A 16036-nucleotide genomic window follows, 5' to 3' on the forward strand; every position below is an offset into this window, starting at 1 on the left:
TATATAAAAGCTGTCTATCAGACATTATGGTAGAATAAATGTTTTAGAGGCAAAAACAAATTCTCTGAAAGAGGAAGTATAACATCCTGTGAAACACTCAACTAGGAGCTCCTATACTAGTTTGAAATATGTCAGGAAATAACTTCTATAGGAAGTAGTTAAGACCTTAAAGATAAATATAATTGGCCACACAAAAAGGAAAAGTGTGTTCTGAGTGAAAGAAATATCTGTGCCATGCCAGATGGCCAAGGGTGAACCTGTGGAGGGGAAGTGAGGGATTAAAGAAGACAAGAGAATACAGCTGGGGCTAGGTGAATCTCACATGCCTGGATGAGGACACAGAAAAGACCCAGCCTGTAAGCTGAGGCAGAACACACAAAGCAAAACATAGGAAGTGGTCAACATCTTTACAGTGTTCTTGTGTGTTTCACCTTGTTTTGGCAGCACTTATTGCACCTCCCACAGCACATTAGCTTCCTAGGAAGGAACTAGGGAGGGCTATAATGTTAACCTTAATTATTCTAAGAGGTCTCTGCCCTGGAAGCTGAGACTTGTTTGTGGCCCTGCCACAGGTCAATCCGAGGGTTAACCCTATAGCTGCTTCCTACAAATATCAGTGGTATTGAAGGCATGTCTTGCCTGAGAAATGCAATACTGTATTCTAGAGGGTATACTTTAAGTACTTTATTCCTAGGAAGTGGTGTGAGCAGAACATATGAAAGGTCCACATGAGGTCGGTTTACACATTTAAACTTTGCCCTGAAAACAATCTGAAGTCAATGGAGGGTTTTAAGAAGAAAATAAAAGAAGAAATGAGATAATCAGATTTGCATTGTAGAAAAATTACAGTTCCAGTTTGGGCTAGAGGCCAGAAAACTAGTTAGAGGACTGTTGCAGTACCCGAGGCAAATACTGGCTGAAGTAGTGACAGTCAAGATAGAGATTAAGTCAAGAGATTCTAGAGAGATTCAGAAAGTAGGATTAGGTGTTTCTAGGAAGAGGAAGCAAGAGACAGTGGATGAAAGGTGTTGATTTGAGGAATACAGGAGAAATAGTTTGGGGAAGAATCATGAGTTTTGTTTTGAAAATAATGAATTTGAGATGCCTACAAGATATCTAAGTGTGTTTTTCCCATAGGTAATTATTGTAGATTTGACATCTACTGCACAATAGAAAAATCTGGGCTGAGTCTGTTTATATGGTAGCTATAAATACTTTCTGGTCATTGTGGAGACATGCCAGGGGATAAAATATTAATTGAACAGTTTACACTATGCATTTAGAGATGGCACACAGACCATTTTACTGTTCTCCAAGTACATCTCTATCCTCCTCTATCGTCTCTTCCCTCTATCCACTTTCCTTTCCCTCCTCAAATCCCAAAACAGTAATTTCACATATTTTACTGAAGTAGGAATAATGTGTATTATAAGAAGAGTATACCATTAGTTTCTCATCCTTCACTTACTTTTTACCTAAGTGTTGTTTTTTTAAAAATATATTTTTTATTGATTTTATACAGAGAGGAAGGGAGAGAGATAGAGCGTTAGAAACATCGATGAGAGAGAGTCATCGATCAGCTGCCTCTTGCACACCCCCTATTGGGGATATGCCCAAAACCAAGGTACATGCCCTTGACCGGAATCAAACCCGGGACCCTTCAGCCGACGCTCTATCCATTGAGCCAAACCGGTCCCGGCCTAAGTGTTTTCCTTATTAAGAATTCTTTTTACAGCCGAAGCTCGTTTGGCTCAGTGGTAGAGCGTCGGTCTGCGGACTGAAAGTTCCCAGGTTCGATTCCAGGCAAGGGCATGTATCTTGGTTGCGGGCACATCCCCGATAGGCAGCTGGTTGATGTTTCTCTCTCATCAACGTTTCTAGCTCTCTATCAATCTCCCTTCCTCTCTGTAAAAAAATCAATAAAATATATTTTTAAAAAAAGAATTCTTTTTACAGAGATAACATTGTATTATTACTTACAATGTTTTCTTTCCATTTTAGTGTCTTAAAGACTTTTCTACATGATCCTCTTGTGGAATGGAGTAAACCGGTAAAAGGGCATTCCAAAGCACTACTGAATGAAACTGGGGAAGTGGTTAATGAAAAGGTTAGTAGAAGGTATAGCTTGATGTAAGCTGATATTGTATATCTCTACAAATGAGAACTGGTTCCAAATACTATCAGTGACTGGTCAATGAATACTCTGAAATCTAGTCTCTAGTATTCCAATGCCCTAAGTTTTCTTTATTACCTTTACTAATATTAAAATTATTTTTTTTAAATATATTTTATTGATTTTTGATAGAGAGGAAGGGAGATAGAGAGTTAGAAACATCAATGAGAGAGAAACACTGATCAGCTGCCTCCTGCACACCCCCTAGTGGGGGTGTGCCCGTAGCCAAGTTACATGCCCTTGACCGGAATCGAACCCGGGACCCTTCAGTCCGCAGTCCGACGCTCTATCCACTGAGCCAAACCGGTTTCAGCTAATATTAACATTATTATCATTTGTATAATACAAGCATAGTTGAGGACACACTTGTTTAAACCATAGACAATTTTAATTATGAGATAGAGTGGGGAAAATTTGAACACAAATTGTGTGGACTTACAGAGCAGTAGGCCTCAGCTTTAATGTTTTAATCTAATTTTACATTAATCATAGTAAGTACATGAGTACTTAATATATAAACTCAGTTGACACTCTAGTAGAAGTAAATTACCAATAGCTGTTAAATTATATCACTGCATTTTTATTGCAAAATATTACTTATTTAAGCACTTAAAATGGTGCTTAGATTAAGACATGGTAAACTGTTGACATGTAATATTACTATTATAATACAATAGTTACATTTATGAGTCTACAACAGATGTAGTTAGTATTGGGTCGGCAGCTAAGTAATTGCGGATTTTTTAAAGAAAATCAAAGACAATTTTTTCATGGAACTAAATAACTTTATTCTGTAATGTATTGCCCATTTTGATCAATGACCTTTTGCCATCTTTCAGGCAGCATCATAATCCCACGTTCAAAAAACTTCTGGTTTTTATTAGCAAAAAACTGAATCAGGTACGATTTGACATCATCATCATTATTGAAATTTTTACCATTCAAGGAGTTTTGTAAAGATCGAAACAAAAAGTAATCAGATGGTGCAAGGTCAGGACTATATGGTGGATGTGGCAAAACATCCCAACCAAGCTCCATTAATTTTTGCCGAGTGACCAAAGTTGTGTGTGGCCTTGCATTGTCATGATGGAATACAACACCTTTTCGATTTGTCAATTCGGGCCGCTTTTCTTCAACTGCATTGTTTAATTTCGTTAGTTGTTCAATGTAGACATCAGAATTGATCGTTCGGTTGGGTGGTAAGAGTTCAAAGTAGACAATTCCTTTGTAATCCCACCAAACTGATAACAAAACCTTCTTTTGATGAATATCAGCTTTTGATGTTGTTTGAGTTGGTTCACCTGGCCTGCTCCACGATCTTTTCCGCTTGATATTGTTGTAAACAACCCATTTTTCATCACCAGTTATCAGTCGTTTTAAAAATGGATCATTTTCATTACGTTTCTTTAGCAAATCGCAGCTGCTAATGCATTGCGTTAACTGTGATTCTTTCAGTTCGTGAGGAACCCATGTATCGAGTTTTTAAACATAGCCAAGTTGTTTTAAGTGATTTTCAATGCATGTATGTGATACATGAAGCTTCTCTGCAATCTCACGTGTTGTACTGTGACAGTCCGAATTGATTATTGCTTTGATTAGGGCGTCATCAACTTCAACTGGACGACCAGAGCGTTTTTCATCTTTGAGTGAAAAATCACCAGAACGAAATTTGGCAAACCAATTTTGACACTGCCGTTCTTTTAAGGCTTCGTCACCATAAACAGCACATAACTTTTTATGAGCTTGCGATGCGTTTTTCCCTTTGAGGAAATAAAAAAGCAAAATATGACGAAAATGTTCCTTTTGATTTTCCATTTTTTAACGAACGCCAAATGAAAACTACAAAACAGATCAAAAAACTTTTTTTACTGATTAACAGCTGAATAGCCAACTATCAAATAACAAAATGTGTTTTACATTTGTACTACGTCTGCAAACCTAAAAATTCAACTGAAGCCATATATGTGTGAAACCCGCAATTACTTAGTTGCCGACCCAATAGTTGTTATGTTAAAAAAATTTACTTGCACTAATAAGTCAGGATTATAATAGCAACAAACTTATTCACTCAACTCCTGAGTATGTCAAGTTTTACAGTTCACATTGAAAATGATTTCTGCCGGCACTGGTTTGGCTCAGTGGATAGAGCGTCGGCCTGCGGACTGAAGGGTCCCAGGTTCGATTCCGGTCAAGGGCATGTGCCTTGGTTGCGGGCACATCCCTTGTGGGGGGTGTGCAAGAGGCAGCTGGTCGATGATTCTCTCTCATCGACGTTTCTAACTCTCTATCCCTCTCTCTTCCTCTCTGTGAAAAATCAATAAAATATATATTTAAAAAAAAAGAAAAAAGAAAAAAGAAAATGATTTCTTCTATCAACACTAAAAATTTTTCTTCTTTCCCTACTAATATTCCCTGGTATTTCAGATAGTTCAGAAATATGTCTAAATAGTTGATATTGGATCAACATTGCAAGACTTCAAATCAATATCTTGCAGTTATACTTGTTTTCTTTTCTCATATTTGCTCTGACAAAAGGGATAATAATCAACAAAATGGCACTAACATTTGTTAAATAACAAAAAAAGTAGTAATTCCAAATTATCAGCATGCTTATGTTATTGAGTCCTTAACTCTTGATTTTCAACTTCGTCTTTTTAGGCCAAGACCCATGTTCTTGACATCGAGCAGCGACTGCAAGGTGTAATCAAGACCCGAAACAGAGTGACAGGGCTGCCCTTATCTATTGAAGGACATGTACATTACCTTATACAAGAAGCTACTGATGAGAACTTACTATGCCAAATGTACCTTGGTTGGACCCCATATATGTGAAATTAAATCACATATGTTAATAATTGAAAATTAAAATATTTGGTATTACTCTGTTTTTACCTATTGAATTACAAAGTACAATATAAGTTGCATTACGTTCTCAAAGCAACTAGTATTATTTCTCCCTTTATGTTAACATTTAAAATAATGTTTTTATTAAGAAATAAACTGCTTTATTACTATGTACTGTGTATTATAATCAGAAATAGAACAACAAATATTCTCATACTCTAAAAATATTTATTTGCAATAAGCAAGCCAGCCTTATTTCATTTTACACCTTTTATTTTTAAGTACTTGCTAGCATAGGATTCATTTGGACAATAAAAACTGAATAAATTATGTGGACAGATCACTGTGCTAGATTTGTACACAACTTGTGTCCCCTGCCCTCTAGGAACTGTCAACCTAGTAAAATAGATAGATAGCATAACAAAAAGAGCACATCATTATGTTCACTTAAAACTTTTTTTTTACATACATATATTTTATTGATTTTAGAGAGTAAGCGAGAGGGAGAGAGAGAAACATCAATGATGAGAGAGCATCATTGATTGGCTATTTCCTGCATGCCCCATACTGGGGACTGAGCCAGAACCCTGGGGGTACGCCCTTAATTAGATTGGAAATGGGACTCTTCAGTCCACAGACTAACGCTCTATCCACTGAGGCAAACCGGCTAGAGCAAAACTGTTTTTGTGTCGTTAAAAGTGTGATATGGAAGAACATAACACAAGTATGAATATGAAAACTATATAAATATTGTTATTGTAAAGATGTTGCCATACTGAATGTAGTTGTCTTGGAAAACAGCAATACTAAAAATTTCAAGAGATTTTAAATGTATTTAAAATTTGTTTTTTTCTTGCCAAGGATTTAAAATAATTTATAGAATTATGAAGCAATGAGGTTATTACATTCAAATAAATGGAAAACTTTTATAATAGATGATTGCACTTAAATTCGCTTTAGAGAACGCTGCTTTTTTGCAGTTTAGTTTGGGGAAAACAGGATAAGGCCAAAGGTATAAAGGTGAAAAGTAAACATAATTTCCAATTGAAGGCCTTATATTAAGAGTTAAGGAGGAAGCCGGATGTAGTTAGGTGTTTTGTTTTTTTTTAAACTTGTTAAACAACATTTTTAAAAGAAACTGTTGTGTGTGTGTATCCCTCAAAGAAAAGAACTCACTGAACCAAACAAAACTAAACCAAATAAATCACGTGATCTTTTCAAATCTGTGTTGAAAAATACTGAGGTGAATAAATCACGTGATCTTTTCAAATCTGTGTTGAAAAATACTGAGGTGAATAAATCACGTGATCTTTTCAAATCTGTGTTGAAAAATACTGATGTGAATAAATCACGTGATCTTTTCAAATCTGTGTTGAAAAATACTAAGGTGAGCTCTCTCTCTCCCTCTCCCTCTCTCTCTCTCTCTCTCTCTCCCCCCCTCCCCTCCCCTCTCCTCCCCTCCTCTCCCTTCCCCTCCCCTTCCCTCTTTTATTCCCTCTCCCTCCCTTCCACTCTAAAAAAGATTACAGAAAAAAATTGAAAATACTGGGATAGTATCCCAGGAGACTGAAGCCTACAGGACAAAATTCAGGGTCCAGAGGCATTCTCAGGGCTAAGCACCCACGCACGCTCGAAACCTAGCACGAGCGGGCGCCACACTGACGCAGCTCCGCCCTGAGGCCTCCAGGCGGCCGCTCTACCCGACGGCGCCCACTCTATGGTCGGGCGGGTGGTGTGTTGTCATCAGTAGAGCGACTGCGGAGGCGGCAGCGGCCCAGCGGGCGTTAGGTTTCGGTTTGGCCCTCGGTGGGATTGTGTTGAAGTGGAGATGGGAGTCCCCAAGTTTTACCGGTGGATCTCGGAGCGGTACCCCTGCCTCAGCGAAGTGGTAAAAGAGCATCAGGTGGGTGAGCGGCCCGCGGCTTTCTCTGCCGCCCGCTCGCTGTGGGCCGGCTAGGGGTCCGGGAAGGAGGGCGCCTGAGGTGTGGGGACCCCGTGGCTGAGTGGGCGAGCAGGGGCTCTCGGGACGGTCGTGACGGCGAGGGGACCTGCGCGCTGGCCACTCAGTCCGGGGCTGGCTCCGGGGGCGTCCTACTGCCGCAGCGGCCGGAGCTCCCCCGGGCGCGAGCCCCTGGAGCCTCCCGAGCCCGGAAAACACCCCGCGTCGCGGTCGCCGCCCCACAGGAACCCGGCTCGCGCCTGAGAGCCTCTGCCCACTCTTCCCCCTTTCCCCGCGCCTGAATCTAGCACTGCCGAACCTGCGTCCCATTCCAAGAGAACAAAAGTACACTTGGAAGGGCAAGGGTTGTTTGGAGGCTCGTGTGTGTGTTGGGTGTTTGTGTTGGGGATCTGTGTGTGTTAGATGTTTGTGTGAGGGGTGTGTGTGTTTCTGTTAAGGGTTTGTGTGTGTTAGATATGTGTATATGTGTTAGGTGTGTGTGTGTGTGTGTGTGTGTGTGTGATGTGTGTGTGTTAGCACACCAATGTATTGGAACTGTGAGAAGGGACTAGAAAGCAGTCAGACTACTAGGCTTTGGGTGATAGATTAGTGTTTGTCACATTTAATGATTTTAGTAGATCTGTTGTCCATTTTGTATTTTGCAGAAAATAATTAATTTTGAAATGTGTATCACTAATTGAGTGAGTTGTGGACTGCATTATATTTGTGGTTGTGCATATTAATCCTGGGAACACCATCGTGCTCTCTGTGGAGTTATAGGTTAAATTTTTTTTCAAGTACTATAGCATGAAGGTAGGGTAAAACTTCCAGAAAGAATTCTTTGTTGTTGTTACAGTCAAATTTGGTATATGAGGAAAATTTACAAAAAAATTCCAAAATGGTTAAAATGGTTAATCTTTAATTTATTTGAAATATGGGTTGAGTTAGATTTAGGGAAACACTTCTTTCCAGAGAAAAGGATATAAGAGGTTACTAGTACATTGCAGAAAGGGACACAGCTAACTTTGGCTTTTCTTGGTCCTTCATTCAGAAAACATTGAATATCTGCCATGCATCATTCACTTTTTCAAGTGAAAAAAAAGACTTATTCAGACTCATTTGATAATACATAATTTGTTCAGTAATATTTTTACTTGTCACTCTTTGACATGGAATTTGGTTTGGTGAAAGTATGTGATTCTCTCCATCCTGAAGATTTTGTTACTGAAGAACAAAAATAATCTCTTTAAAGCAGTTTTATGATATGAACAATAAGAAGAGTTTTCAATTGGTTCATCAAAATGATGTCTTTCAAAAATGTTTGATTCTGGTTGTTAACAACAAAAAGCAGCAACAAAAGCAGATGTTATAAAGGGTTACCATGCAGTGCTTGCAAGATGAATGGTGCCTAAATGAGTCACATAGTGAAAAGCTAGTCTTGGGGAAAGAAGCTGGAAAGAGGTTTGGTTGAGGGGTAAATTCTGGAAAGTTGGTGGTGATTGTGGTAGTAGCATAGTTTTTGGTCTCTGAATCCTTACATAAAGATAGAAAGAGTAATTTAGCAAAAAATTTAAATGCCTAGAACAATTACAATAAAATGTACCCTGTTTCCCCGAAAATAAGATAGTGTCTTATATTAATTTTTGCTCCCAAAGATGCGCTAGGTCTTATTTTAAGGGGATGTTTTAATTATTTTTCCATGAAGAAGAATACGGTACACATTTATTGTTAAATGAAAATAAAGGAAATTTATTACCTGTATACGGTACGGTAGTACGGTAGTTGTCAATACAAACCAGACAAACTGAATCCTATAGTATCAAGAATTTACTCATATATAATCATGTCATCATCTTCTGGAACATCATCATAACAATCCAATTCCTGAATTTCCTGGTGAATTTCTTGTGACTCCATTTATTTCAGAATCAGTGGACCAAATCTCTAATATTTAGCCTAGGGGGGCCTTATTTTGGGGGGGATTCCTGTAGGAAACCTGTAAGTAGGTCTTATTTTCGGAGGATGTTTTATTTTCGGGAAAACAACGGTAATCAGAGTATCTCTATAAACCTCTAAATACAAGGAGATGGGAACAAACTACCAAGAGCCTTTTTTTTAGACCCGATCAGTATTTTAATCTCTACAAGATGAAGAAGGAAGCAATGGGGCAACATCAGATATGCTCACGCTAAAGAGAAACTGCTATGAGTGAAATATCTATTATAATCTATTAGAATTTCTATTATAATAAAAGCATAATATGCTAATTAGACTGAATGATGACCTTCTGGATGAAGCCAGGGCTGCAAGAGAAGCCTGGGGCCCAGGTGCCAGAAGGAAGCTGGTGTCGGCAGCCAGGGGAAGGAAGGCCTACTGTTGCATGAATTTGGTGCATTAGGCCTCTAGTAAGTTTATAAGAAAAGGTATAATAGAGATAAAAGAAGTAGGTCCAAATAAAGGTGAGAGGGTTACAAAGCCAAGAAATCTTAGAGCCCTGGACTCTGTGGCTAAGTTGAAGTATTGTCCTGTACAAAAGGTTGCAGATTCAATTCCCAGTCAGGGCACATTCCTAGGTTTTGGGTTTGATCCTAGGTTGAGACTACTGATCAGTGTTTCTCTCTGACATCAATATTTTTCTCTCTCTAAAATCAATAAATATATCCTCAGGTGAGCATAAAAAAAGAAAAAGAAATCTTAGAAACAAACCACCAACCAAACCCCAAACAGAAGAGGGAGCTTTGTGAAGTTAAAGCTTACAGAATCCCCTCATTCTAAAAGTTTGAGAAAATTAAATTTACATAAAAATGAACAACTGAAATGAATCAAGGTCAAATAGCATGCTAAATTATTATAGGAGAAAAAAGAAGGAACTAAATTCCCTCCAGAGAATAAATGCTTATAATAGAATGAGCATACAAAACAGACCAAAACAATAACCTACAATTTCAGAATGAGCTAAAAGGCATAAAGAAAATTATATAAACCATTAAAGAACAACATATGTCAATTATGAAAATTCTGGAATAAGGTGATAGAACCTAGGTAAAAACAGACATAAATGGAAAAATTATTTCAGAAATGAAGCCTCAAATAGGAAGGCAAGAGCAAATGATGCCATAAGGAAAACAAAAGGTGAAAAGAATAAAATTTAAAAGATAAAATAAGCTTCAAGAGAAAGTAATAATAAAGACAAATAATGGGGGTTTCTGAAAAAGAAAATGAAGACAACATAACAAATTCTAAAACTATAGTTAAAACTTTTTTTTAATTAAAATATATATATTTGAAACTGCATGTTGAAAGAATATACCAGGTGCCTAAGACTATTGATTCAGATGACCAACACCAAGACCTATTCTAATAAAGTTACTTGACTTTAAAGGAAAAAAATAAGCTTTGGGTATTTAGAAGAAAAGAATACATGTCTTAAAAGGAAAATAAAATTAGGTTTTCATCACAGTTTTTATGCTAGAAGGAACTGGAGTAACATGATATTCAACTGACTTTTGCATAGAGAGAATCCTATATAATAAAGCATGCAAATTGACCATCATGCCCTCACAAAATGGGTGTCTACAACCAGGCCGGCAAGGGGGTTAGTGAAGGATGACCATATGACTGAACAAGCAGGCTGCGTGGGGTGACCAGGCTGGTGGTGAGGCCATGAGGAGTGACCAGGCCTGCAGGGGGTGCAGTTGGGGGCAACCAGGTTGGCGGGGAGGTGCAGTTAGGGGCAACCAGGCAGGCAGGCAAGTGAGCAATTAGGAGCCAGCGGTCCAGAATTGTAAGAGGGATGTCCAACTACTGGTTTAGGCCCAATCCCAGCAGTTGGACATCCCCCAAGGATCCTGGATTTCCCAAGGTCAGGGTGGATTTCATGCACCCGGCCTCTAGTTACCTAGTAAACTGTTATCAGTGGTTCAAGGAATATTGTTCCTTTAGGTACTTCCTTGAGGAATATAGAGAATGAGCTTCAGAAAAAATGACCAGGGAGACATCAATGGAAGGACCAGTGGTGAACATTAAATTACCTGTAGAATGAAAATTAAAAAAGAGTTGACAGAGAAAGTTTAGTATATACGGTAAAACATCAATATAATGATCTAATTTGGGCACAAGGTTGTCCATTAAAGCCTTAAGTCCATTATTAATGTAGGGTTTCTGTAGCATATGTTAAAAAATTGACAAATTAATAAATATGTTTTTACTTATATTTGTGTGATTAACATTAAATATGTATGAAAAGTTTAATTTCATAGAAAATTTTTCTATTTATACTATTGTAATTTTAAACTTATACTGAATAGGTCAGGTAGATGCGTGCATTCACCAGTCCCCTTGAGTAAACAAATGCACATGGCTGGGGCATGGCTTAGAGTACTGGGAATAACAACTGGGAAGAGTTAAAACTGCTGCAGAAAGTCAGGCCAGGTGACAACAGAACCAATTACTGTATGCAATGAATGTGATCATGTGCTGATCATTCCTCAAACATTTACACGGGTGACTCTTGGATTTAAATAGGTAGACTATACTTGTAGATGTCTAATATTTACTTATATTATGGAAATTAGTGTTTTTTCCAACATATGGCCTATTCGCCAAAATTAGTTAAAAATAAGAGTGATTAATAACAAAAAAAAGCCTGTGATTTAATTACAAGCAAATATTGATTAAAAGCATTTAAAAATTAACATGCTGTTAATTTTCACATATGACATATGGACCTGAAATTTTGTCTGTTAAATCTGAAGTCCATGAAATTGAAGTTCACAAAATTGAGGGTTTACTATAATAGCTATATGCTCTGACAGTATATAGGTAGCATAACTATAAAAAATTTTTTTATTGATATTTTACAGTGAGGAGGAAGGGAGAGAGATAGAGAGCTAGAAACGTCAATGAGAGAGAAACATCGACCAGCTGTCTCTTGCACTCCCCCTACGGGGGATGTGCCCGCAACCAATGTACATGCCCTTGACCCGAATTGAACCTGGGACCTTTCAGTCCGCAGACCGACGCTCTACCACTGAGCCAAACCGGTTTTGGCAGCATAACTATAAAATAAATGGGGATGGGGAGAATGGGGAAAACATAGACAAAAAAATTACATTAACAATAGTCAAGCCAAAACCGGTTTGGCTCAATGGATAGAGCATCGGCTTGGGGTCTGAAGGGTCCCGGGTTCGATTGCGGTCAAGGGCATGTGCTTTGGTTGCGGGCACATCCCCCGTAGGGGGTGTGCAAGAGACAGCTGGTCGATGTTTCTCTCTCATCGACGTTTCTAGCTCTCTATCTCTCTCCCTTCCTCCTCACTGTAAAATATCAATAAAAAAATTTTTTATACTTACCCCTGCCACTGTCTTCATCCATAGGTGAAAGACTTTGGTCCAATCTCTTCCCTCACCTTTCGGACCCCCTTCTCCCTAGAATTGTCAGTCCACTCCCTTTTTATGTCCCTGATTCCATTATATTCACCAGTCCATTCTGTTCTTCACAGTTTTTTATTCACTTGATTTTTAGATTCACTTGTTGGTAGGTTTCTATTTGATGTCATTTTGTTCATAATTTTTATCTTTACTTTTTTCTTCTTCCTCTTCTTAAACAATACCCTTCAGCATTTCATGTAATCCAGGTTTGGTGGTGATGAACTCCTTTAGCTTTTTCTTGTCAGTGCAGCTTTTTTATCTGACCTTCAATTCTGAATACAGCAAAGTAATCTTTACTCTAAAGTAATCTTGGTTGTAGGTTCTTGCTGTTCATCATTTTGAATATTTCTTGCCATTCCCATCTGGCCTTCACAGTTACTGTTGAGAAATCAGCTGATAGTCATATGGGTACTCCCTTGTAGGTAACTTTTTCTCTTGCTGCTTCAAGATTCTCTCTTTGTTTTTTGCCTTTGGCATTTTAATTATAATGTGTCTTGGTGTGATCCTCTGTGGATTCCTTTTGTTTGGGGTTCTGTGCGCTTCCTGAACTTGTAAATCTATTTCTTTCATCAGGTGGGGAAAGTTTTCTGTCATTATTTCTTTCAATAGGCCTTCAGTATCCTGCTCTTTCTCTTCTTCTGGCACCCAAAAATCCGGATGTTGGTACGCTTAAAGCCATCCCAGAGGTTCCTTACACTATCTTCACACTTTCGGATTCTTCTTTCTTTCTGCCTCTCTGGTTGGGTGTTTTTTGTTTCCTTATATTCCAGATCTTTGGTTTGACACTTGGGATATGTTGATCTACAGTTGAGTTTCTTTATATTCTTTATTTCATGTCTGAAATGTATGCTTAATTTCTAACTGGTCCTTTTCCATTTTTTTGGGTATTCTCATTAAGGTCCTTGAAAGTCTCTTCAAGTTTCTCAGCGGTTTTTAGAAGATTCTTAAGTAACTTATAAATGTGGTTTAGAACTCTATGTCGTCCCATAGTTTGCTTTCCTCCATTTCTTTCATTCATGACATGTTTCTGTGTCTCCCCATTTTGGCTGCTTCCCTGTGTTGATGGAGTGTGGTAGGTGACCTATAGGAGCCAGTAGCTCAGCCTTCCTAATCACCTGAGGTGGATGGTTTTGGTACACTCCTTTGTGGGCTGAGTCCAAAGACTTGGTGTAGTTAAGCCTTGATTGTTCTTGGTACATTGGGAGGAATTGTCCTCCAGACCAATTGACTGTGGAAGAACTGCTGCGCTGGAGACACGTTTATGGTGCAGGACTTGTTTCAGTGGGGCTTTGGTGCTCACTGAGTCTGCCTCTTGAATGTGTCACTTACGGATGCAAGGGGTTGAAATCTGGTGTCTCACCCTGACCACTAGGTACACTGGCTGTAGATCTCCAATGGGGTTCTGGTCAGCTACTGTCTGAGGTCACCCTGCAGGAGCTACAGCAAGAACTACTGTCCTCTCCTCCCTGCTTGGAATTTGTAGATTATGGAGCTGTCTGAACCGGTTTGAAAGTTTGCTAGGTTAAGCAGTGTTTGTGAAGGCCATTCATATGCAAAAGCCGCTGCTTCGAGCTTGGGTGAGTTTGTAGATTGTGCGGGGTGGAGGTCTCAGGTCATCACTAGGCTAGGACATGGCTAACATCAATGACTGGCAGCCAGCCGTCCTGCGCCTCCAACCACATCTCCGCGTCTCACGACCCAGTGCAGCAAACAATTATTCCTCAGCGCAGCTTTACAAGCAAGCCACCCTCACTTTCCAACCCAATGGCAGACAGTCCAGCTTCTCCCCGTAGGAGTTTGGGTCCTGTACATCTCCCCTTCAGGTTGAAGAAAGCAACACCTGCCGCCTGTCGGGATCCGCCGCCAGTCCGTATCGTGCATGCCCCCATACCTCAGCTTTTCAGCATTTGTGCATTGAATGCTCTTTTCTCTTTCCATCTAGTTGTAAAACTTACACTAAGCTAGCCCTCCCGTGGCTCTGGGTGATAAATGTTTTGTCTTTTAGTTGTAGTTTTGAAATTGCTGTGCATGGTCACAGTTGAGATGTTTACTTATGCCACCATATTGGGTTCTCTCTCCCAGGTATGGTTTTGAAATACCCTTGCTCACTAACAGAAATTGGGATTTGTTGGAGAAATGACAGATTCTAGGTCAGTCAGGAAGTATTCTAGTGGGCCTGGAAATTTGTCATACCATAGCAAAGATGCTAATAAAGACTAGCAGGGACATGCAAAGATTTTGAAGAGACAACTGGAAGAGGCTTACAGTGTACCAAAGTGGGACAATTTTGAGTCTCAACAATAATAATCCAGTATATTAAAACCCATCAAATGTGCTTAAATTCTTTATTAGTTCATAATGGTACTAAAAGGGTTTCTCTTCCAAAGGTGATAGGGACTGTTTCTAATCTTGAAAACTGATAAAGGGAAAAAATTAAGCATTGGTTCTACCTTTCTCGTACCATTGGCTAACTAAATGGTAAATGGTCTTTTTATAAAATTATTCCAAATGATAAAAAAGAAATGATAGAATATCACCATTTTGCAAACTCAAGTGAATTAATAGAAATAGGCATTAAGCATCAATGGCTGCTAATACTAGAAAAAAGAAACTAAGGTAACCAAACGAGCTTAACTCTTTCTATTTTAGAGAACAGAGTCTTACCCCCCCCCCTTTTTTTTTTAATTGTTTGTTGACTTTTTAATTGTCTTAAGTTTTACATAAAACTTAAGACAATATTCACAATTCACAACCCCTCCCCAATCCATTCCTAACTAGGGCAAGCCCCCACCCCCCCCTCCCACCCCAGTGCCCAGTGTCTGTGTCTATTGGTTATGCTAATATGTATTCACACAAGTCATTTGCTTTCTAAACAACCCCAACCCTGTCATTTGTCTCTAGAACTATTTTGTTCATCGAAGTATGTTGATCATTATATCCCACATATGAGGGAGATCATGTGATATCATTCTCTGACTGGGTTATTTTGCTTAGCATAATACTCTCCAGTTCCATCCATGCTGTTGCAAATGGTAAAAGTTCTTTTTTATAGCGGCGTAGTATTCCATTGTATAGATGTACCATACTTTTTAACCTGTTAACTGAGCGGGACCTATAAATACGTCAAATGTAAACAATATCGGGAACGGGTAGGGCATATGAATACATCCTTGAAATATATGTTACGCACTGAGAGGGATGGTATATATTTTTTGTAATCTTTTTTTTTTTTAAATATTTTATTGATTTTTTACAGAGAGGAAGGAAAGGGAGTTAGAAATATCGATGAGATAAGAGAGAAACATCAATCAGCTGCCTCTTGCACACCCCCCACTGGGGATGTGCCGGCAACCAAGGTACATGCCCTTGACTGGAATCGAACCCGGGACCTTTAGGTCTGAAGGCCAACGCTCTTATCCACTGAGCCAAACCGGTTTTGGCTATTTTTTGTAATCTTTATCATTGTTTGTGAAATTTATAATTTTTTAACTCGACGTGTCCATTTTTTTTTTTCTCGGTATTCTTTTCTATTTTTTTTTTTTTTGTAATTTTGTATTTTTCTTTGTGCTTTATATATATAAATAAACGAATATATATATATATATATATATATATATATATATATATATATATATATATATATTTCATTTA

The 16036-nt window shown here is 38.6% G+C and overlaps 2 protein-coding genes across 8 annotated transcripts in view; both read left to right on the forward strand.

Annotated features, from left to right (window-relative positions):
* The window catches only part of ATR (ATR checkpoint kinase), a 181471-nt gene extending 176284 nt beyond the window's left edge, over positions 1–5187 (forward strand). The window contains exons 46-47 of the mRNA XM_084872405.1: positions 2002–2107; positions 4832–5187. Coding sequence (XP_084728531.1) covers positions 2002–2107; positions 4832–5005 — 280 coding nt within the window. The 3' untranslated portion in view covers positions 5006–5187. The remainder of the gene's footprint in view (positions 1–2001; positions 2108–4831) is intronic.
* A 1519-nt stretch (positions 5188–6706) lies between these two features.
* XRN1 (5'-3' exoribonuclease 1) overlaps positions 6707–16036 on the forward strand; it is a 214342-nt gene continuing 205012 nt past the window's right edge. For 2 of the 7 annotated variants that reach the window (XM_084872412.1, XM_084872416.1), the window contains exon 1: positions 6709–6920. In XM_084872412.1, coding sequence (XP_084728538.1) covers positions 6846–6920 — 75 coding nt within the window. In that variant the 5' untranslated portion in view covers positions 6709–6845. Of the gene's footprint in view, positions 6921–16036 lie in introns of all 7 variants that reach the window. The other 5 variants (XM_084872415.1, XM_084872418.1, XM_084872414.1 and 2 more) reach the window with 3 other exon arrangements.

This window comes from Pipistrellus hanaki, assembly GCF_964339955.1.
Source record: "Pipistrellus hanaki genome assembly, chromosome: 2".
In the NCBI taxonomy this organism is placed as follows: domain Eukaryota; kingdom Metazoa; phylum Chordata; class Mammalia; order Chiroptera; family Vespertilionidae; genus Pipistrellus; species Pipistrellus hanaki.